General features: G+C 35.9%; 1 protein-coding gene across 1 annotated transcript in view; it reads left to right on the top strand.

Annotated features, from left to right (window-relative positions):
- The window catches only part of SCEL (sciellin), a 51189-nt gene that overhangs the window by 556 nt on the left and 26007 nt on the right, over positions 1 to 24626 (top strand). Inside the window, exons 2-10 of the mRNA XM_064447242.1 lie at positions 6268 to 6341; positions 10145 to 10262; positions 10913 to 10975; positions 11289 to 11360; positions 16706 to 16774; positions 18591 to 18656; positions 19875 to 19940; positions 22025 to 22057; positions 23343 to 23414. Of these exons, the coding sequence (XP_064303312.1) occupies positions 6299 to 6341; positions 10145 to 10262; positions 10913 to 10975; positions 11289 to 11360; positions 16706 to 16774; positions 18591 to 18656; positions 19875 to 19940; positions 22025 to 22057; positions 23343 to 23414 (602 nt within the window). The 5' untranslated portion in view covers positions 6268 to 6298. The remainder of the gene's footprint in view (positions 1 to 6267; positions 6342 to 10144; positions 10263 to 10912; positions 10976 to 11288; positions 11361 to 16705; positions 16775 to 18590; positions 18657 to 19874; positions 19941 to 22024; positions 22058 to 23342; positions 23415 to 24626) is intronic.

Here is a 24626-nt window from a genome sequence, read left to right as displayed (position 1 = left end):
CTTTGGAATTTTTATTTAAAATTAAAGATTGCTTCATGTATATGATTTGGGGAAAAAAATAACAACAGTTTGCTTTCATTTCCATCATTGAAAAAGGTACAGCAAAAATACACATTCTGCTTTGATACAGTGGCTTATCTCTACCATGAACTGAATTCATGTATAAGCAGGAAGGGTTCTTCATTAAAAATCTGGCAAAGTGAAAGGAAAGAATTGAATAAAACAATTTAAAATCATCACCCCTCTTCTGCACTCTATTAAAAAAAAAAACATTTAAAACTGATCATATATTTCTAACTTGAAAACACGTACAAATTTGGGATCTGATTTAGCAGCTGATTTTACATCAGTGACAATTCCAAAGCTTAATTTCTTTCAAAACAGAACGTCCTCCGCCCATGTCCTGAAAAACCAGTTCTGAGACCTCTTGCTGCTACAAATAGACGAATCATTTCTGTTGTACATTCACGTGCTCTCTAGTCCTACCTTGCCTGTTCTAACCTTGCCTGTTTTGTCTTTTATGCTCATACACATGTTATTCCTATTCTCTGTGAGGGTTGTTATCAATTCTGTGGCCTAAACTGTAGCGTAAAATACTCATTTAAATGCAATGTATTATTTCTAGAATTTTACAAATGTATTATATGGCTGTCGCTCTGATATGCAACTTCTGAAAAAAAATTCATTCTAGGAACACGTTTTTGTTGTTTTTTGATATCTGTAAAAGAAATGTATTTATTTTTACATGTAGTTTTTCAGCAAAAGACAGAAAGACTAACTAATTGACAAATGAAGAGAATCATGTTACGTATAATTTCGAAGAGTATAAATGATACTCAAGTGTTTATTTGTTAAGCTCTGACTACATGCTTGGTACTGTGCTGAGTTAGCAGCACCATTATTCTTTCTCTTTCATGTCCTGACCTACAATCTTGAGCTATGGCAGTGCAGAAGAAAGTGCAGCACCAGTTATACATACGGAACTGCACCTGAGAGAGTGGGCCTTTAAGGCTATTTAGGAGATCATATGTTTGGAAATGTGAAGGATGGTGCAGTTTTGGGTGGCTCTAGCTGTGATGGTGATTTGAAAAACAGCCTTTTTCTATGATCAAGAAGTGAAACCATGTTTATAAATGCAAATTCTTATTTGAGTTGAAGTATAGGTAGCCAGGTCTGACAGCACAGTCACAGCACTTCTGATATTTGAGGGGAGAAAATATGGATGTAGACAACAGCAAAATTGGTGTTGACTTCCAAACCAGCAAGATTTCACCTCACACACTTATGGATGTCTATCCAGAAGAACTGTAATGATATATCTCCCCAGGGCCTTATTTCTAAGACTTGAAGATCTTTATCCTGTATCAGGTTTGAATGACTTCAATCAGTTGCTTGCTCACGCATCTAGGTCTTCCCATACTCAAGAGAAATGATAGGAAAAAAATTACAAAGTTTGCTGACCTGACATGAAAGTTGTTAAGGCAAGGAAATACTCTACTGTGCTTTGAAACTGTGATTAGGAAGGACCAAATGTGCTTTTGTTTAAAAGGTCATATTCTCCACATTCATTTCACATAAATGAAAGATAAGCCATATAGTATAGAATTAACATCAACAGGTCCAATGGAAAAAAAACCAAAGAAACAAAAAGTAAAGCAGAAGTAAGCCTTCATTTTATTCGCTCACCAATAGTTATTCTATCCAAAATTTCTTCTGGACTGCAGTGAAAGCATGCAAGCGGGTTAAAACTGAAAGGAAACATAATTTCCTAACCTTTTATACATTTCTATTGGTATAATTCTAAAATTCTGAGCTCTGATTACTCACAAGACACTGAATTTTCAGCTTCCTTCAGAGCAGAATAGTCCTTCAAGAAGATGAAAATTTGGTGGAAAGTTTCGTATTTGGGATAAGGAAAGAACAAAGTATCTGTTTATTTTCTTTTTCAAATGGCAGATATTAAAGCTTTTGAAAAGTTGGAACTTTAAGGATCCGTAGCAACCAGTAGGCAGCAAGCTGTGGCTGTGTAGATCCATGTATAAGAAACCTGTTTGTCCCAGATGGCTTTTTATGTGAACATGCCAAACTCAGTGGCTTCTCTACAATCGAGGATGCTTTAGCAATGCAGCACAGGAAGTTGGAAGACAGAAAAATTCTGAAATTTTTTGTTTTAAACCAGTTGTTCATCTACAACTTTTTGTATCACCCAGTTCATTAATAACAGTAGGAAGTCTGATATTTTAGGCATTCACATTTGGCGATGCTTTATATGAAAAACTTCAGTATAAAACCAAATGTTTTGACTTTTAGGAGAAATAGTGTACCCCCCTCAACACTCCCTCAACATCTACTATGTTGAATAACTTATTAAACAGTGTGATGATATGCAGTACCTCTAAGCTGTGGAAAGAAATACTGTTTATTAAAAGCAAAATACATATAATCTGAATATTTATAAATACGGTCTTAATACTAGTCACAGCTAGCAGCTGAAGAATAAAGACTTTCTTTGGTTGTAACTAGTTCAGTCTGATGTGGAAAACCTGATTCTTACAGGAAATGTTTGTTTTATTCTTATGTATTTTGCTAAATACAACAATACATATATGTGAAACCTAATTACATAGAAAGCTACAGCCAAGAACAGAAGGAAGGCAAGCAGACTCTGTGTTGGAAGAATGGGTGTGTTCAGACCAACTAAAAACTAGGTCTAGCTTTGAGTATTTAAGGCAGGCATGAGGTCTTCTGCTGATCAATCACTGTAGGATGTGGAAAGGAAATGTAGAAGTGTGAATATGGCTATTTGTGATAAAAATAGACTTGGAGACCTGTGCTGCTTTCTGAATAACTTGCTATCAGCTTGGAGGGGCATTTGACTTCCCCTGAAGTCATGTCTGAAGTTTTTTCTGGATTTCTTTGGGATTGCTTTTGGATTTCCCCAAAAATGGGGGAAGGTCTGAATCCAGGATAGGCATGTCTTAAAACTTTTTGGGAACTGCTCATTGGACTGGCTGGGGCAGTTTTAATTTTCTCCTAAAGTTCCCTGACGCTGTTTTTACATTCAAATTACACTGGAGCTGCATTACTGTTTGTTTTTGTTTTGCATTCCAGCTGAGTTGTTTTGCTTCAGAGGTTGAGATCTTATTAAGAATGCCTGAACACAATTTACTACTATCCTACAGAAGCCTGTAACTTCTCTTTTCACAATTTCATTTACAAAGTCAAAAACTCTTTTTTTCTCTCCCCTGAAGATAAATAGTTCACTGACCTGTGTAAACAATGTGATGGTTCCAGATCTTTATGAGCTGAAGTGTTTAAACTAATGTGATCTTCACAGTGTCCTGTCCATTCCCTTTTCCACATACATAGATACACACATGTGCACACTTAGTTCACAGTAGTGAAGACCAGGAAAAAAAAGCTTCGATGAGTTGTATTTTGCCTCTTTATGCAAGATTCTTTTAATTTCTTGAAATTTAAATCTTACTACAGTGATTCTTGATTGTCTGTGCTAGAGATTAAAGTAGGATTTTTATTAATTTGCATTTTAAATTTTAATGGATTAATCTTTTATATACATTTTAAAAGTTCTGAAGCAAGAAGTAAACCTTGAGGACTGTATGGCAGTATTCTGTAAGGCTAAAATGCCTGTGTTTAAAATTTCAGAATACCTGGCATATTTTCAGTGCTGACTGTAAAAGGGAGTGTGCCTGTTTCTCGTATTCATTTACACATACTACTTTCAGACTAGGTCGTAGTGTATTCTGGATGCTGTACACATGTGCAACAGAAATATTGTTTTGCCCTAAAAACATTTAAAAATGTATATAGGACAAAAGACAAAACACCATTTCAATTAAATGATAGAAGGTGAAAGAAACATTCTTGCTCTGGACTGATTTTAGTTCTTTGCTGGAATTTCTTTTGTCATGCATGGATACAAGTAGGAGTTGCAAACCTGCTTTCCAGTTACTTTTCAAGGTCTCAGTGTCATTAATGCATCTGAATTTATTCTGATTATTTTAAAGACAAGCCTCAAAATGTATGGATTTTTTACTTTGGAGATAATTTCTATTTTAGAACAAATGCTCAAGGTTTTCTTGTTTATTTTTAACGAAGGGGTATGATACTTTCTTACCAGTTATCTGGGAAATTTCAGTTTGCATCATGAATCTATGGAAAAAAAAAAGGCTATAGTATAGCATGAAGTCTACATAGCAGTTTCCTGTTATTTTTAATGGGAAAAATTTACATTGCAAAATGTGTATTTTTAACAAGGTATTCTAAGCCTTAGAATGACCACATTTGGTTTAATGGCTCCGTTTTCAAAGTTTTATGAGTCACTTCCTTTAGGAAATGGCTTTAAAAGTCTTTATTAGAAAATATGTCCGAGTTCCTTCTATACAAAACTACTGCTTTTTCTCCAGATGAAGAAGTGCCTGCGCTCATTGCTTGTGAAATATACCAAAATGTCAAGCTTCCTATTATCCTTGGACTGACTAAAATACAGACCAGTATCAGATGTCCAGCTGTTGCTAAGCTGAAAACATAAAAAAATCAGAGTCCTCTCTATCATCTTGTGACAGTTCAGGAAAATTTACAGCAAGATTGGTTACTATATAAGACTGATTTCTTAATAACAACCTGAACAGTTTCTAGTAAATTCAGTGCATATCTGTTTAAAACCTTATATCAGTAATTTTGAAAGATATTTTATAACCTATTGCAAAATAAATAAGGCTCGCCATCGCCCTGAGCATATTTTTATTGGGTGGAAACCAGATCCAGCAGTCACATGTTTTCTACACACACCGTGCCAATGCATGCTTGATACCAACAACTAAGATTAGAAGAAAGGAGTGTGGGTCAAAGGTTTCCAATCAACATGCCAGAATTTTAAACTCATATAAACATCTGGAATTTCACAACTGGGTAAGATATATGCAGACTTTTGGGCTCCATTATTATTTTTGTATTTGTATCTTTACTTTCTAAAAAGATCTGTATTTGTTTATGTCCAGATTTTGATTTCCTACTTTTATTTGTTGGTAATCATAATCTCTTTTAGAGATTGTCCGGCAGTAAAAGCATAGAAAATAAAAATCTGGTCTAAGCACAATTCATTATGGCATGCACTAGTTTTATATGCTTCATTGTCAGCATTACTTTTAGTATTTTTTCTAAGCTTTTGCCAAAATTCAACATCTTTGCCTTCCATTAGTAAAGAAACAGCCACAAACTCTGGTCTCTCAGTCTCCTCTGTCTTAGGTGAGTGAGCAATACACTCTCCATATGCAAAAAAAAAACAGGACAACTGTGTCACCCAGGCACCTGGGAATGTTTCTGATTTTTAACAACTGCTTCTGTCACGAAAACTGTTTCCTGGTGCTTCTGTAAAGTTCAGCAGTGTGGTCAGTGGAGCTGGTTGGGAGCTTTCCAGCTTAACATTGTTTTCTTGGAAAATGCTGCTTTTCAGAAAGGAAACCTTTTGCTTAAGAGGGTCAGTTTTGTCCACAGTCTTAAGCCAATGTTAAGATTGTTTTTTTCTTTCTTAAGGGGAATTATTTTATCATTAAAATGTCATTATGTTATGGTTGATGCTTTCTCTACAAAAGCTGATATTCAAAATCCAGTTTCAAAACATAACATGAAATGTTTTGCATGGGTCAACTCCCAAATAATAATTATTTTTTTAAAATCAGCAGTCTTGGAAGCTCAGTTTTTAACCTGATTTGAGGTAAGGGAAGAACTCAGTGACTGGGTAACTGCTTCAGGGCAGAACTGCCTCTGTCCTGGACCCCTGCATTAGCTGCAGGCCACAGAAGCTGTAAGACCCATCAGCGGGGCTGGGTGAGCCCACGCGCGCTTGAGGCGCTGCTCTGAGCCACAGCCTGATATCATCTTCCCGCTAAGCTAATCACCTCACCCCATTCTTCATTACTCTATCTTCTTCTCTGAAGGCTCCCACCACCTGACATGCTCTCAGGGAAGGAGCTCCTGATAAGGGAAAGGAGGGAGAGGTGGTGTGACAGGCAGAGATACAGGGCAGGAATACGCATAGTCATCATCAGGGAGGGAAAAGCCACCACTGTGCCTGAGCTTCAATTCAAAGAGGGCTGCAGCTAGTGCTAAGTCATTCTACCCTGTTAGAATAAACTTGTGCAAGAAGGCGATCAAAGTGGCAAATGAACTAAAACTGTCTTTGGGGCTGATTCCTAATCTCACCGCCAACTCTCTCTTCTAAATTTTTTTCATGTTTTCTTCTAGATTCCCACAGAAGGACACCCCATTGCACAAAATGTCAGCTTTCGGCATACGAAAACAATCTCCTAATCAAAGCGGTAATACTGAGTCTCCTTAATTTTCTGCTCTCAGGGCACTTAGAGGTTGTGGCACAGCCTCCGTCCTTGCCAAGCATCACCTTGCCCATTGCGCAGCTCCCTCACAGGCAACGCCACCACTCTTTGGCTGGTTATTAGATTCACAGTAGGACCCTCTTCAGCTGCAAAGCTAGTGGTGTTGTGCATAAGCTTTTGCTGGAGAGATTCAGGCTGAAACACAGCGCCGGGCAGTGCAGTGGGGTGGAGCAGTGAGGCCAGGTGCAAGATGGTGCTCCCCTCCACTGAGGCCTGTGGTTGCCGATGAAACCCCAGAGGCACATGGCGGTTGGGAGGGCAGTGGGCAGACCCGACATCCATTGCCCTCCACACTGTCTCTTTGACTCACTCAGGGGAAATGAGGAGAAATTGAGGAAAATTAGAATGGGGGGAGGGGAAGAGAAAAGTTATGAATCTTTGTCAGGTGGGATTGTTCGTTCCTCTGGAGGAACAAAACTTAAGGAGGGCCAGAGTTTGCTTTTTGTGCAGAGAAATGACCAGAGGCAAACTAGAAACACACTTAAATTTTCCATTTCCCTCGAACTTGCAAAATACTTCCAAAGACTGAAGGGAAAGGTTTTGAGGTGCATGAGGACCTGGTTGGGTGGGGCGTGCCAGGCCTAAGTTCACCAAAATGGGCACAGCCATGGCGAGGAGCAGCTTGGCACTACCATGTTAAGGACATAAACTTTTTATTGCCAAAATAAGAAGGGGATAAGCTCCATCTGCCTCATGTGACCCAAACTGTTATATCAGATCTGTGTTTAACTTGTTAATTGAAACTTGGGAGATAATTAATTAGGCCAGAAATGGGTACTCTTCAGCAAACCCAAGGCCTCATGCATTAGGAAATTGCTTATGATGTTTCCTGAAAAGAAAACACAATATATAGTCCTTGGCTATCGCCTTCATAGGAGATTTCCCAAAACTTTTTTTTGCACTAAACAATTAAGAAACCCACGATTTCTGTGAAATCCAAGTGATTTGGGGGTAGGTGATAATAGTTTTCCTGAAATGCTATAGGAAAAAAGCCAATATTGCCTATGCAAGGTTAATTTTAATAGTTGGATACATACTGAGTACTTTTTCAATATATAGACATGCTTATGTTCATGTCATTGAGGATTTTTGTCAAGATTCAGAGGAGGTTATGACTGCCAGTAGAGCACAGATTAAAATGTATTGCAGACAGCTGAAAGCATCTTTGGCTAAAACTATCAGTATGAAAGGAATGCTGGAATCATTTCCAGCCCTTTAGTTGCCATCAGCTATCCTTGCTGTAGAGAAGTTTTCTCTCTGGAATGCATAAACTTGAACTCACATTTTTCCTACTTTCAAAAATTAACTTCTTTTTTTTTTTCAATACAAATGATTATACCAAATTAAAAATATCTAAATATTTATTATATCGGGAAGGTACAGTTTTTGCTATTGGATCTTTATTCAAATCCTTGATTATTTAATGTTGCAAAGGTTGTTTTCTACCTATATGTGTTTGTCCAATTCCCTATTACATCCCAGTCATTGCTAGTATTATCAGTATATTCAAAAGAGTAAATATTTAGAGCAAATGCACTTAATATAGTCTTGCTTGTTAATTACAACTATCTCCATTCTTGACAGTGACTATGAGACAATGCTATTGTTTAAATATATGATGGAGGTCATTCCTCTTTTCAGTTTGCAAGAAGTGTTTATTCTAATAGCTATTTCAGTGAACCGCTGGAGCTATGCAGGTGAAGCTGGTATGTCTTCATTTTTTGAAGTCTTTAAAGACACATTTTAATAAATATTTTTAAGAGAAAAACTAGCTCAGTTGGCAGTGAACATGCCAATGCAGAAATCATGCAGTGAGGATAGATGAGGTTTTGTCCTTGATCTACTATAATTCTCAGCACATGCTTACAAATCTCATTTTTGATGTGCCTGTTCATTTTAAACCTTGGCATCAGGGCCAAGAGACAGCAACACACATCTGTACTACCACAGCCATGCTTCTTAAATGCTTGTCACTTCTCTAGCAGCTCAGTCTTGGAGAGAGGAAGTCCAACACAGAGCCAGAGAACACTTGCAATTAGGCAAACATGAATGATGAGTCCAGTCCTTTAACTCCTTCACTGCCCTTGTTTTATTTGGCAGTGTGGACATATCTATACTGAATTGCAACAGATAACAGCAGACACGGTTTGGATTAGAGTCAGATATACATTTTTATACTGTATTTTATCTCTGTACCATAGCACTTTTATTTCCTGAGAAAAATGTATTTAAAAATCAGTCTTGGCCATTGTCACTTAAAATAAATGCTTTATTATGATTTGGTCTTCCATTCAGTGTAGCTATTTGTCATTTTTCATGTTGTCACTAGAGCTGAAGTTCTTGGATTATAAGCAAGAGCTACATTTTCTTCTAAATCACAGCAGAATGCCAAAACACAGCTCTGACAAATGACATAATACTGACTGCATGTATTTTCTTTGAAGTGTGCACTTTTTCTACACAATCTTTACAGTCAAATGTCCTTACTGAACACCAGATAATGATGCCTCCTGAAATCTGGTGGTGGTGAAGTCCTTTTGCATGGATGCACAGAGAGTGAGGAATTAATGGAGAAAATCAGGAAGGTCTCTGAAGGAAAGCCTGAGAAACTCATCGGTTTGTTGATTAATTGCATGCTATTGGCCAAGGTTTTGCACATTTAATTTTTCATCTTCTCTTGTCTGGGAAAGTTTGGGTATCACAATTTAAAAATTGAGTTTCTATTTGGGCTCAACTTCTAGTCTTCCATTTTAAAGGGTAATGTTAAAATGGCACAATATTCACCTTCACCTCAAACAGGATGATGATATGAAACTGAGGTGGGAAGAAAAAGAGGTGAGAATATGGGCAATAGTCACTGAATAGTTTTGCTTGCTTCTGGGCCAAACCACTCATAAAGGCAAATGAGAGGAGATAAACACCAGCTTTCTAACATGGTGAGGAATATATATTCTCACAAAAAAAGTTATTGTTAGTTCCCCAATATACTAAATATCAATGTTGCTGGGCAAAGATATTTTAGGTTGTTTTCATAAGTAAATAGGGCTTCCACATTTATACAGTGTGAGTGTGCGTGCCTGTCTGTCCCTCAAAATAATCTTTGAAACCATACACTAATTTTAGTTAAATCCGATGCAAAGATAGAGACCTTAAAGGTATTGATTTTATTAGAAGTTCAGTAAACCTAGGTAGAAAAGAGTCCCTGTCCATTCAGACACTGAGGAAAAAGCTTCAGACAGAATCTGACCCTTTTGAGAGACCTGAAAATCCACAGCAGTTGGGCTGGATGTAGGTGGAGGACCATGTGATCACCTCTAGCTTTCATTTGAAATTTGCATCATGTCACACATCTAAAAAAACAAAAACCGCAGACAACACCCCAGGAAATACGATTCATTAGTTTGACTTTCCTGGAATCACTGTTGCATGTGTATTTTGTAATTGCATTATCAGATCTGTGATATTTGTTTACATTAAAAATATACCGAGCTGTTTCATACTAAGGATGAAACTGAATTTAGTTTGGTAAACTGGGCTTCTGCAGCCCCTTCACGGTTGAAGGGATTAAGCAACAAACTTTTCAAGGAAATGGTCTGCACTAAACAGGATTGATAGCTGAAGATTCAATCTGTGCTAAACTTAAACATTTCAGCCTTCCTAATAGTACTTTAAGTTTCCAAAATGATCCCATACATTCATTTTCAAGACATGTTTCTCTGCATTTGCAGATAATAAGAGCCCCTCTGTTGCAATTAAAAGCAGACAACAGGCTACTCATGATATTAATAAACGACGGACCCTTTTGCAAGATAACAGCTGGATAAAGAAGAAGCCTGAAGAGGAAAGGTAAGAAAGATATGAAATACATTTCTTCTGTATTTAGTTCAGTATACTCTGTACATTTTCTTGGAGTGTCTACTTTTTCATGAATAGTATCACACAGAATTACATAAATTTCATTAAATAACTATTATTTGCTTATCTTGACGAGGTATTGACTGTCTTTTGAAAGTATTTTTCTTCTGGACTTTCACTGATTTTGTTTTTCATTGGGACTTTTGAGCGCTGAGCATTTAATGAGATATCAGGCTTCTGCTCTACAAAAAAATCCCACATTTCCTGTATTTAGGTTTCAAGAATGTTATCTGACTCTTTTTACAAGCATGAAGATTATAAATCTTGACAAGTTCTTTTAAGGAGCTTAAGTCAGAATCAGTTGAAATTTACTGTAATGCAAACTAGGACTTGTATTACAGTAGAAACTCCACCTTTAGACCAGGCCCTCATTATTTGGTTCATGAATAGCATGTAGGAAGAGAAAAATCCTACTCCAAGATGTCTGGAGTCATCTAATGCAGAGATCTGTAGCTGGTGTGGTTACAATGGTAGTGGGCAACTGTGAAATCTGATCGAGGACAGAAATCTTTTGCCAAGAAACAATTTTATATTTTTAATGTTAAAATTTTAACTAACTACTGTATTTCTTTTGCTTGAAGTGCTGATGAAAACTATGGAAGGGCTGTGCTTAATCAATACAAATCCCAAGATAGCCTACACAGGTAAGGTAGAGTGTCTGAACACCTTTCTAATGATATCACCAAAGAAAACTGATTATCCTTTTACTTGTAGCCTGTTTATAGCAAGAGCTTTCTTTGTTCAGTTTTAGTCTATACATGCTTCCACTGTAAATCTGACTTTGATGTCAATAATTGTTAAGCTGATGATTGCAATGGATGCAGGGTTGAATCTGTTGACATCTGGACAGTCTAAAATCCTGTATGATACCTTAATTCAAGACATATATTGTTTTATGGGTGATGAGTTGTTTAATAAAAACAGTGACTAAAGTGGCATTTCTAACATTTTTTATAGTAGTAGCACAAATGAAAAGGAAGAGCAGAAAGCTGTACTTGGACGATACAGATCTGATACTACCTTGGACAGGTAGGGCTTTTTTTCTGTATGTATTGTGTTTTGTGATTCTCATACCTTTGGGAGGTCTTAAAAATAAAACATGAATAAAATCACTGGTATTTAAAAATTTTGTTATTTATTAAGCATCTAAGTAGAAGACTTTGAATGATTCCTGCATGAATTCTCAATGAGACAAATGGAAATGTAATTTGAGAAAAGGTTCTTTTGACATCTTGCTCTTGTTCTACTGTATCAATTTTTGTGTTTTCTTGCCTTCAGAAATGTAAGTATCTCTGGACAGATGATATCTACTTCTCCCCAGTTTCCTGCTTTTCAAACTATAAATCAAAGTCCTATCTCCAATAGTTAAGTACAACATGGCTAAACCCCTAGTTCTTTGCAAATCCTTGCTGCCACTTCGTACCAAGATCAGTACAAATATCGGAATCATATGCTTATCATGCAGGTGCTTAATTTGAATGTCCTCTTCAGCCTTGACCTATCTTGAGTTAAGACACGACCCTGCCTCTGTTTGCAGATTTTTTCTGCATCACATCTTCAAAATTCAGCCCCCATTAACATCTGGTATCCACAGCATGCTGAGGTTATGAGTACCAGCAGTTAAATGCACACTGTGGAAAAAGTGCAACTTGTTTGGTTCGATTTTAGTACTGTGTGATTTTGTTTGAAGATCCTTTCTTCTGTTTTAAGAAATAATGAAAAAATTGTTATGTAAAATTTACCTTCTCCATAGAAGTCTGGAACAGAATAAGCTACAGAGCTGTGTGATATCACCCCTCCCTTGATTCTTCCACAGGCTGGGGAAACCTGCTGTATTTGTTCACTCATCACAAGGAATCCATTCTATAACTTCAATTTACCTCTTGCTGTTCTCTGTATCTTTTCTATTTCCATATTAGCCTGTTTGATCTGGGGGTCCAAATCTCCATGCAGGTATTTAAGATGGGAGCACACCTTGTATATATAGAGGAGTATAACAGTGTGGTTCATTTGCTATTCTTTCCCTCATACTTCATAATATTGAATTTGCTGGTTTGAGTGCTGCTAAGAATTGAGCTTTAATTTTCATAACATTATCTATATAACTCCAAAACTTCTTTCCTGAGTCATAATAACTGGTTCAGAGATCAGTTGTTTTTCTTGGCAGGCTTTACTTTGTATCCAAGAAAAGTGAATGTCATCTGCCATTTTAGAAATCTGACATGTTAGCAGAAGACTTCTGAAAGCCTTGCCAGTCAGCATTTGTTTTGACTGCCATGAGTTAGTGCCATTGGCAAGCAACATCATCTCACTTTCCTTCTTTTCCAGATAATTTGTGAGCATATGGAAGAAAAACAGGTCTTGTACAGATCCCTCCTTCCACTCTGAAAAATTGTCGTTTATTCCAAATCTTTGTTTCCTACTTTTTAACTGGTTATTTATGCATGAAAGGACCGTCTTTATTACCGCATAGGAGATTGGTTTATTTAAGAGTCCTTAAAGCAAATTTCTGTGAAGCTTTCTGGAAATTCAAGTAGAATATGCTTATCCGCTCTTATCCACATGCTGATTGACTTTGAAACAATTTTTAAGGCTTGATTTTAATGCATAGAAGCCCTGATTACTAATTTAGAAGTCAATCGACAATTCCAGTTTCTACAGCGTCACTGAAGAGTGTTGTCCGTTCCCACTCTATGTCTTCTTGTTTTATGCTGAGATATTAAGATGTCTGAATTATTTTAGGTTGTAAGCTGACTGTTTTTGTGTTTTCATGTACACAAATATGTAATATAAAGGGTTCTTAATATGCAACAGATGACAGAGAATACAAAGAAAGGATTATAGGTGTGAATATACACTTCTGATAACTAATGTGGAGTATGACCATAAATGGAGTGAATAATGAGAGTTCTATCTTGAAATGATCACAATGAGGAAGCTGCGGTCAAGTTGTTTATTTTTCCTCACGTATCATTGGTCTTCTCAAAACTGTGGAATATAGCCATTCCAGAATTAATTTGTGCACACCCATTGCCAGCAGGTACTTCTGCAAGGGATGACCATGTGTTCTGCATTTCCTCAAACTTGCAACCTAAGGCATAAAAGGGTGTGGTGATTTATTTTCTGTTCGCACCTTTTTGTAGCCTGCAGTCAAATTTGGTACTTCTGTTTCCTCTGTGAAGGATGTTCTCCATAAGGTACAATTCCCTTATTTTCTTATGAATTACTTCTGGCAAGCATAACCATAGTAGAGAAGTCTCCACACTTAGAATAGACCAGTTTGCAGAACAGCTATATTGTTTAGTTGCCTGTGTGAAAAAAGCATTCTTTTTTTTCCCCCCCTGTTCAAAACTAAAAGCCAGAGTTGAAAAATGAGCATGTTCCTGGAATGTAGAATAAAGTCTAAAGGACTGCTCTTAGTAGACATCTCTTGAGAAGAATTACCTTGGTATTTTGAGATCTCTCGAGCTGTTTACAGAATTATTGTAAGTCATGTTGTCTATATGGAAAATAATTTTTGTTTAGCTGAGATGCTGTAAAATAGTAGACTTCTATCCTGCATAAGGTCTTTACAAGTTACCTGTTTTCAAGCCAGAGGTTAGAACATCTTTCCACAATTCTGCTTTGTATCTCTTCTGGCCATGACTGTAATATTCCAAAAGACAAGGATTTAAAGTGTCTGGATCTATCTGGATGAATGTCTCTTCAAATGGTGAAATAGTAATTGAAATTCTAATTTTTAAAATATATCCAAAATAAACTGAGGACAATAGGAGTAATTTTAAGTTCCTCATTGCATGTGTAAATGTGACAGTGAAAAAATATATATAAAAGCCATTTAAGTATAGCTTTTTGCTTCCTGGATACTGCCATATGCATGTTCTAAGAAGGTATAGCTTGATATGAATTTTGCCTAACACAATATCTACAAAATTTGAATATCAGTTTCAGTATTAAGGACCTGGGAAAGACATTGCAGATGACTACAGGCAATTGCACCATTGGCTGCAAGGACAAGAAAACACCAAACATAGTTAAGTTGTTAACATAAATCCATAGGTTGATGACAGCAGGTGCACATATACATGTACTGGCATGTAGATCTACATATCATAGCTCAGCCAACAATTGCATTGCATAGACGATCACAGCCAGCCTTTCTCTCTTATTTTTAGCAACTAACTAAATATTTGACAAACAGTGGGAGAGACCTTTAAAATTACATTGCTATTTTTCCAAATGCTAAATGCTTCCAGGAAGAATAAATCCTAACTGCATTTAGAGCAATCAGATCTGAAGGGATGGGGCTGAAGCAAATAAGACACTTTCATTGTCTGCTTTATTAATAATCTAATCCTTAGGAATGGTAGAATTTATTAGAGAATTAACTGAGAGAAAACCAGAAACCACTGTTCAGTTGTGGTATGAACATGTTTTGCACATACTGAACACTGCATGCAGTATTTCACTTACGTGAAGAAACTATAATAGAATCAGAAAAAAAAAGAAGAGGAAGGTGAGAAAGGATGATCACAGGGATGGAATAGCTTTCATATGTGGAATGTCTGAAGAGACAGTTTCCTCAGCTTGGAAAAGTGTGATATAGGGAAAGTGAGTAAGGAGGGAGTATTTTCTGATTGTTGCACTGTAAGAATGAGGATACACTGTATGAAATGTTTAGGTAGTGATATAAAGAAAAAAAAGAGAAAAAAAGAAGGGGGGGGGGGAAAGAAAGAAAAAAAGAAGCACACTTATTTTTCCCCTAACACATATATTAATTGTGGGAGTAACCACCACAGCATATTGCGGAGGACAGAAATTTAGATTGGTTCAGAAAAACATTGGATGGGTAAATGGTTCATTGATCCAAAGGCATCTGTTGGAGATAGCATTCTGGGTGCAAACAGAGGATATTCTTTCACCACTGCTTTTCAGAAGCTGAGAAGTTGTACAAGGAGAAGTTAACTTTATATTTACTTTTCTTCTTTCACTTTTTTCAAAGCTTCTGCTGCATTGGGCAGCAGTGGAGTAGTATGCCAGATGGACACATTAAGTCTTTAAAATGATCAAATACAGAAGTACTTAAAGTATTGTGCTGAAATTTTGGAAATATGAAATGAAACGTGAAAGAAATGCTGATTCATTGGGTAGCTGTGAATTGGAAGAAACGCTCGTGTTTACATCTGTTGTAGTTCTAGCAAGTTTAGTGAGACCTCTAGTGATCTTTTGAGTAACTGTAACAGCCTGTCACAGTCACAAGCTGTCCATGATATGAGATAGGTATTTGCACAATTAAATTCCAGTGTTGAAAAAGACACAGAGCACATGCGGGTGCAGATTGTGTCCCAGAGCTCCCGTGAAGGCTTTTCATGAAATACAACAGTATTCTGTGATACTTGGCTGAAGGCAGGGTACAAAATGTTTTGTACACAGTATTAGATTATAGTTCTAGGATTAATAATTTTGTATCTATAGCTTGAGTTTATAGAGGGGAATAGATAACTAAAATTAAGTAATTTCTATATGCAAATAAGTTGTAGCTCAAAATATGTTTCGGCTGTTCTAGCCAAATATTTAAGACAACCCTCTCAATTTAGTATTTGTAATCTATTTCAATGTACATCACCTTAGATTTGACCTTTTGGAGTTCCCCTGTTCTTATTAAAGGATATTCCATATATGGGAAGAAAGTTGAAATTAAGTACTTACGCTGTTTCAGCTATGATAGCTACATGGTGCTTTTTGTGAAAATTTGAAAGGGTTTTAGGCAACAGCTGTGGAATCCATAATGGGCTTGGAAAATCATGTGGTTGTTCCTTAGTGTAAATTTCATGGCTTAATAAAATCAATTCAAGCACAAATAATCTAACTTCTTTGATAAATATTATTCCTCTAGGTCACTACTATGCTTTATCAGGGTTTTACACCAGAGTATTTTCAAATCTTTAAAAGCTGTAAAGAAAACAAGACTCTTGCATCTCTCAAGGGATGGTGAGGGAGAGGGAAAGGGGATGGCTTATATACTGCTTGCCTGAAAAACATTGCTTTCTTTCTAGTATTCTGATCTAATTCAAAGGAATTTTAAGAAATTAACTGTTAACAACGAGGCTTGATACAGTGTATCAATTGGTGCTTGAACATAACCTTTTAAACAGTTTTTTTAAGTGAGCTACTTAGACTCTTCAGATATTCATGCACTAAATTTATATTAATTCAGCTTCTGTTCTATACCTGTTCTGATACCAGGGAATTTTTAATCTGTACACAATGCAAAATGATACTCCATCTTTTAATTTTATTGAAAGTGTTGTTTGTTTGTTTTATTTTAAAAGATCTCAAATGTGTGTTATGAATGATTTCTGTGTTTTTGACAGAATTCCAGACAGAAGTGATACTGATAAAATAAATAAGTCTCCAACTCTGAATAATAAGCAAAGCAACAGGTATGAGTTTTGGAAACCTTATAATCTAAGTATTATGTATTATAATTTATCAAGCATCATGTATCATTCATCATGCATTATCAACAAAGTAGTATGTATTATCATGACTTTTGATTACATGTACATACCAAGAATATATAAAGAAACAATTTGTATGGCATATGGCCTAATAGTAGACTTCATTTCAACACCTGACACCTGGAATGCAGACACCTATATCTAAGTCATCATATACTCTTTCTACAGCCAGTGAGCAGAAAAGGGGTCTTTTGGAAGACAACTCATCTGATGTCTCTCAGATATTTTCTTTAGAATAAGAGCAATTTTCTTTAAAAATGTGTATTTCTCCACATAGATTAAAAGAGAGACCAGCTCAGATTACACATTTACTCAGCATAGCAATTATTTAAGACACAAACTATTTTAAACACAAAAAAGAAAGAATGAGAGAGTTTTGAAAACAGTTCAGTGTTGCTATGACCTAGAGCCCTACACTGCTACCAAATATAATATGTATGTCTGAGGAAAGACTACATGAAAAAAATCTAATTAAGGTTTTCAATGGAAAATGCCATTGAACATTGCCAATAGAAAACCTGAGTACCAAAATATAGAAGTAATTTTTTGATAGACAAGCTAACTGATTTTTCAAGTGGAAAGTTTTTGTTCTGTCAGAAGTCAGTCTTTTGTTTAAAACAGGCTGCAACCAATTTTTAATTTAAAATAAGTTAGTACAAGATCTTTGACAAGTTATTAAAAAGCTTGTTATGATTCAGAGATGGCCATTTTATATATGTAATATGACTACACTACACTGAAATTTTATTTTCTAAAGAACTTGCAGCTCTTACCTAATCGAAATTTTTATTTAAAAAATGAAAGTCAGAAGAGCTGAATCACCATTCTTATAAAGGTAAAGGGACAAATATATCGCTGTGTGCCTTCATCGATGTCAGTGGTGTTCTATCAGTAATAAATTACACTGAATATAGTTGCTAGTGAAGACTGAGCACAGCAGTTAAATGTCATCTCCCAAAGTGTTGAGATATTGCTCTGAAGAGCAAATTAGTATCTCTGGCATTTGAAGTTCAAGTGAGGTCATTCTTTTAAATTATGATTTTGCACCATTATGTTGTAAATCATTGTGATGATGACACAGGGAATATCACATAAATTGGATTTTATGTTATTTTGTCCAGAGATGATTTTTTAATCGACCTGCCATGAATTCTGAAGTGGGACTTAAACGGTATATGCTTTTTTTCTGCCAGAGAGCAATAAATTATTTGCAAAACTCTGTCAGTTATTCTCATTACATTAAGAATTGCAGAAGGCAGGACAATAACTTTTTGATAAACTTTATGAGAAAAATCACTGGCTTGGGATTTATATAATTAGAAGTATGAGGAATACCGGCTTCTTTTACAGGCATATCATAAAAGAGAGCAGCATCGACATAACTGAATAAGAAACATAAAATTTAAAGTATGAAAAATAAAGATATTAATATTTCAGTGGTTGGAGACTGAAGTGTAGGTAGAGAAGTCAAGATTTTAAGAAGTCAGAAATTATTTTGGATATCAAATAAAGACACATTTGCTCTCTGAGCATCAGAATCCTTTAAGGCATCCCAAATCTTGTATCCTTTGAGGTACTTCCAAAATTTCAGGTGACATATAAACAGAGTCATACCATTTACTGTACAGAGTTGCATCATTCTGATAGTAGAAATATGAGTTCTTATCATGGGTTTTTTTTTTCATTTAAAATTATACACTTATTGAAGATTAATGAATTGAGTATATTTCCTTAACAGACAATCTTGGACTCCTAATGCACCATCCACAAACACTGCTGTGACTTCTCCAATCAAGAAAAAAAGGTATTCATTACCACCATTGCTTGGTCACCAGAGGATGTATAGCACTCTATTAAACCTCAGTAATGTACCACAACTATACAAAAAAACATTACCAACTCTCTCCTCTAACATGCTCCAACTCCTCAGCAAGCTTCAAGGATTCGTGCTTTACATGCTCCGCCTTTTTTGCATGGGAGTACTGTGTTGCAAGGTTGTCTCTGTAGATCCAGTTTTGTGGGCCTGGTGGACAAAGCACAACAGATGCGAACTCTGCTGTAGCCCCTAACTCATCTAGTGTATGCCTTTTCAGCATCTAAATTTAAAGCATTGTAGCTCACTGTAATTGTGACCAGCTGAAATCTCTGATGCCAAACTTGACCCTCTGCTATTGCAAGACATATGAACCACACTAAGGTTTTCCGCATGCTAGCTTTAAAAATCTGGATTTCAGAGGGCATTATCTGGGCAAGAATAAAAGCAGAGTGTAGAACAAAGAATTACATTTTTAATTTAAAAGGTACTGCTGGCGATAACCGCATTTTTATGCATCCTTCCCAGCTGTAAATCCTGTCCATTTGTGATCTTCTCTTCCATATTTCATGCATAAAAATTGTGATCAGTAGAATTATGAAAGTAGAAATTAAAATGTCAACATTTTCTTATTAACAGCCCTGCTTGTTTGGTGGAAGTTTATGGTGTTTTCAACCCACTAGTTCTCTTCGGGCATTTTGCAGATGTGAAAGGCCATCTCTGAATTGCACGGCTTATGGTGCAATTGCTATTTCCCCACAAACAATTGCTGGATTGATAGTTTTGTGGGTCACAAAATAATAGAAGAACTGAAAGTGCTTGTGATGTTTATGTGACCTCTAATACAATCCTGAATGTGTTTCTTGGTTGATACTTGACACCCATTCATTCGTGCATTCTATCTGGTTGTCCTTCCCATGAATCATCCATTTATTTGTACCATTCAGGTTGTAGAAAAGATGACCTAGAGTCAGAAAATAGATTTTTCACAACAATGATTAAAATTACTGTAGTATTTCCAATTCCGTTCAGTTTTCTAGAAAAAAAAAGGTCAAAAAACCACCTGGATGCAGTATTTCAAAATACTAATCATTTAAGAAAAGTTCCAGGTATTTCTGCATCACTTTGGACATTCTAACATTCACAGTATGCTGTTCAACCCCATAGCATTAAACTAATACTCAAGAATTTATTTGTTAACACTGACAGGCAATCTTGGATGCCTCCCCCAGTTTCGAGCAGCAAGACCACGACAGAAACAGTGGAAACCAAACGGTTAGTACAGATGTTTGCTAGTTATTTCCTAATTCTTGGCTAGAGTTGATTTTGGGAGTGAGCCAACAGGGCAATTCTTTGAGGGGCTGAGTTTGATGAGTAAGATGGCACAGGAAGAGAATGTATCCCACGCTTAAATACTTGTTTGGGCTCTTAGCGGTCTGATGCCCAGCACTGACTGAGCTCTGAGTATATGAAGTGCCAGTGACTTGAAGTTACAGAAGTGCTCCCAAAATTTTTCCACAATGCCTGTATGCTTTTCCATTGTTTTGCTTTGGACTATTCCAGTTAGGTCTCCACAAGACAAATCTGGTATAAAGCAACTAGCCTTAAGGGCAGGAATCTATTTGTGCCATTTGGTCTGACAGCCAGGGCTAACCCCGGGCCCTTTTGGTTAACAGTGTGGACAAAACCTCAAGATCTGCTTAGTCAGCTCTCAGTAAGGTGTTCAAGAAATAGTTTAGAAGAAAAGATCAGGCTACAGTTACTTGCAGATGAATGTTTAATGTTTATTTCTAAGTTGTGATTGCTTTCTGGCAGATCAGAAAGAGAACAGAGAACATTTCTTGTGCTGTCATCTAAAAGCAGAATATGGTTGGTTTAAAATATTCATGGATGAACTTCCATGATATTCTTTGCTTAGGTCCCCTATTGGCTGCAGCACGGCCTTGTGCTTCCTTAGTTTTAATCTGGGAAAATTCCAACCTGAGTCTGATGCATATCAATTATGAAAATTAAATTAAATAATAAAATGAACAGATACATTGCTGTGATAAGTAGAATTCCTTGGTAGAGCATGGCCCTGGGAGTTTATGGAATCTCTGTCACTGGAAGACTTTAAGATGAATCTTTAAAACCAAGGTTAGCAATTATTTTTAATCATATTCTGTGTTTACTACTGTCCATCTGTTTGGCCAAGATTTGAAGTCACTCACCACCTAGCACAAAGATAGCTCCTAAATGCTAAAGCTTATTTTCTTTTAAGTCAGTGCTTACTAGATATTTTAATATGTCAGCTGAGATGAATTTATCTGGCTTCATTTCAATATCTCATTATGATTGTGGTAATTTTGAAAGCACAGAATAGGATGCATCCTCCATATGGCATCTGCCCAGCTTCCACCAAAATTCTGGGCTTCCTGTCTCATGCTCAACACTAATTAGCCAGTTACTCCTCTACTCTCACAGTCCAGAGGAGACTGAAATATAGGAATATTCTTAATGAATATTTCATGACACTTCCAGGATCATCTATCAATGATGTCACCAAGGACAGTTGGTTAAACAGTGATGGACATTAAATGATTAATTTGTTTATCTTTTTAAAGTGTTTTGAAGATGTGAAAGCTATTTCAAATTGTGAATATTACTATAACTATTAATAGTCACCAGAGCAAAGCCTTTTACTCGCATGTGAGTTTCAGGAAATAAAGTGCTATGCATAGATGCTAACAACCACCGTTATAAATGGTCACAGTCAGTTTTAAAGATGGGTAGAGCAAAGAGCTGTGCCCTCTATTCAAATGGAAGAATGGCTGATTGTTCTGCTGTCCTCAGGAAGGGAGTTCAGCAGTCACGGGTATGTGGGGTTTTTTTGGTAAGGGTTTATTATTTACTTATGTTTTCTGATTCTGGAACCTGATTCTAGACTTCTGTAGTCAAGCATGACATGTAAACTTCTGGAGTGCTTTGCCTCAGTTCCAGGCTGATTAAGCACACTTTACAGAACACTCAAAAGAAATTGCAGTTGCAGCTAAGAATATAAGCAGCTCACTGTAATTGAGTTTTTTTGGTTGCGAATTGTGTGCTGAAAACAAAACACTGTAATCGGAGTGATTGACTGGAGAATGTTAATTGAAGAATGATTGTCCTAGTAACATATAAAGAATATGATTAGAATTCAGTATTAGACTACTTGAGTTAAACATGTTATGTTCCACATTAAGAAACAAAGAAAAACATCATTGTGGAAGGAAAAACAAGTAAAATTAAACCCTGTTGATTGATCTAAAATCTTGGAAAGTGCTTCCATACTAGCATTTTGCTACTCGGTTTCTGAAATGTTTACCCTGTTCTTTCTCTAGGACCACTTCAGAAAATTCAGAGGCTCCAATGACGTACGTCTTGCCTACTTTGCTTCTTAATAGATTTAAAAATGCAACACACACACACACACACAAACCTTGATTATTATTTTACATTTATTTAGAACACAAAGACTGTATAAATTACCTGGGAGGGTTCCTCCTTAGTCAGTGTCACAGAAGCACACGAAGAAGACTCCCTTCCCTGCAGAAATGTAATTATTTTCACATAGCTTTGGACATATCGTTGGATATTTATTCAAATTGAAAAACCAGCTATAACTGCATAAAAAATTAAAAACTGCTAGACAATTTTAGTTTCACAGTTATATATGTTGCTAATGCAAATATATTAATATTTACATTGAACTGATGTTCTAAAGAGTGAAAGAAGGTGTGAGCAAAGTGAAGAAAAAGAAACTGGTAAATTAAAAAGCTGTGCATATGCAAAGGCTCGTAATAGAAGGCATTAACATAGATGAATTCACATAAAGTACTCTAAACTTATTCGAGTGTCTGCAAAGGTTGCTCTAATTTTAGAAAATAAATGTATTAAATTAATTCATTAATTAAATGTACATGTCACATGGTCTAAATTAGGAAAAGATTACTTAACCAACCTGTAATTTCATGGCTTATAATTAAGGCAGCTACATGCCTTGTCATGGTTTAGTTGCCATCCTAATAGAAAGAGTCTAAAGAATCATGTAACTCATTTTCTACTGTATCGGTCACCTTCTCCCTTTCTTATAATTTCTTATAATTTTAGTATTCCTGTAGTGACCAACCTGACCTTTCACACAAATAAGTAAAAACAGGAAAGTATAATTGTTTACTTATTTAGTTTTTAAAAAAACAGTACTTTGCTAAGTAAAATGTTAGTCTTTACTGAATAAGTAAAATGTATTTAATAGGTAGTAGAAAAGTATTTAAATGTTCCTTTATTACTAAAATAATTTTGAAAAGTAAAGAAACTCCACTTTATTACTATATTCATACTAGCAAAACAGCTAGTCTTGGAATACTAATTTTTCAAAAGGCTCAGTGGATGCCATAATTTTGTGAGCTAAAGCATTATATAGCTCCTCATAGATATATTCTTTATATACATTTTACATCTATTTCTTTATATTTTATTTATAAATTGATATATTTTATATATATTTAAAGAAAAAAAAACAGAAAAAAGTTTCTTAAATAAAATCCAAAGTCACTTGTAAGAAATATAATATGTACAATGATAGCCCACCTAAATGATATAATGTGTTTCCAAATATCTCCTTGTGCCTTAAGTATGTTTTCACCGTTCCTATTGCAGGGCTGCCTTTTCATCAGAACAGGTGTCCCCTGAGAAATCAAAGACTGATGTGGACAACCAAGCTACATCAAGGTAATGTAAGCAGATATAATCAAAACAATGTTGTAACGTGATAAATATGATATTAGGCACTCTGTTTGATTTCCATATTTGATATCTCATTTGGACATGGTGTGATAAATGCAGCATTTATCTGGTTTTAACAATTGGCCTAGAAGTACAAACTTTGAGTTCCAACTCATTGACTTGCTAAGTTATCTCAGATGTCTCATTTTTTCTTCTTCCAGCCTGTCTATCCTGCATCTTAAAGAGCAGCATATAGATAGTTGCTGCAAATGTTTGGAAAAAGGAATTGCAGTAGTATGGATTACTTCATATATTTTCTTCGGTCTTCAATAAATTGTGGGAGAGGTAACATCTACACACTGCTATGTATCTAAAAAAACCCCAACTTGTGCATTGCAGTGTCAACATTTTAAATAGTAAAAACTCAACATATACCATTTAGTATGACAAAATTAGTATGTTTCAACAGATGGACTTGTTCTTGTGGTATGAGTTAGACAGCATACATACTAATGTATCTTGGAAAGTGAACAGAATACCATGAGGACTATTGGTGGAAAGGACAGCATTTTTTTTTTTAACTGCATTTCCAGAAAATTGTAAGGTTCTCTACTGATGGCAATGTTACATTTTCCATAACAATCAGCAATAACCATGCAAAAAAACTGACTCTATGACTTTGACCAGTATAAAATGCCTGAATATACAATTAAAAAGTGAGTGAATTAGAAATAGGTTTCTAGAAACGCACTGAGAACTACAGTAGCTCATTTTGCAGTTTTTACCTGGAAATGTTAAATGGTACAGACACTAAAATGAGTTTAAATTAGCTGATTTTATTTAATTTGATTAATAAAGTACAGTTTTCTGATGTCTGAAGCCACAGTCTATATTATTTTGAATCATGCCCTCCTCCCCCAAAGCCCCCACTATGGAAAAACTGTACAAAATAACTGAGAAAAACATCCAAAAGATATCTGACAGTGTAATCCTTAGGAAAAAAGCAATGTTTCAGTGAAACGTTTTCCCACCAACAAATGTGGGAGATCTTAGGGAATTAAATACGCCACTGTATTAACTAGGGAAGTCACAGCCATTCTTCCCTCCTAAAGGCTTGTTAAGGACCGACTTAATCCCCACCCTCAATCAGTTCACATTCATCATCCTCCGGTGGCTCTCATTACCATATCAAGCTTTGTATTCCCATCCCTCCATTGG

Source organism: Phalacrocorax carbo, chromosome 1, assembly GCF_963921805.1.
Source record: "Phalacrocorax carbo chromosome 1, bPhaCar2.1, whole genome shotgun sequence".
Classification (NCBI taxonomy): domain Eukaryota; kingdom Metazoa; phylum Chordata; class Aves; order Suliformes; family Phalacrocoracidae; genus Phalacrocorax; species Phalacrocorax carbo.
This window is presented reverse-complemented; position numbering and strand designations above follow the sequence as displayed.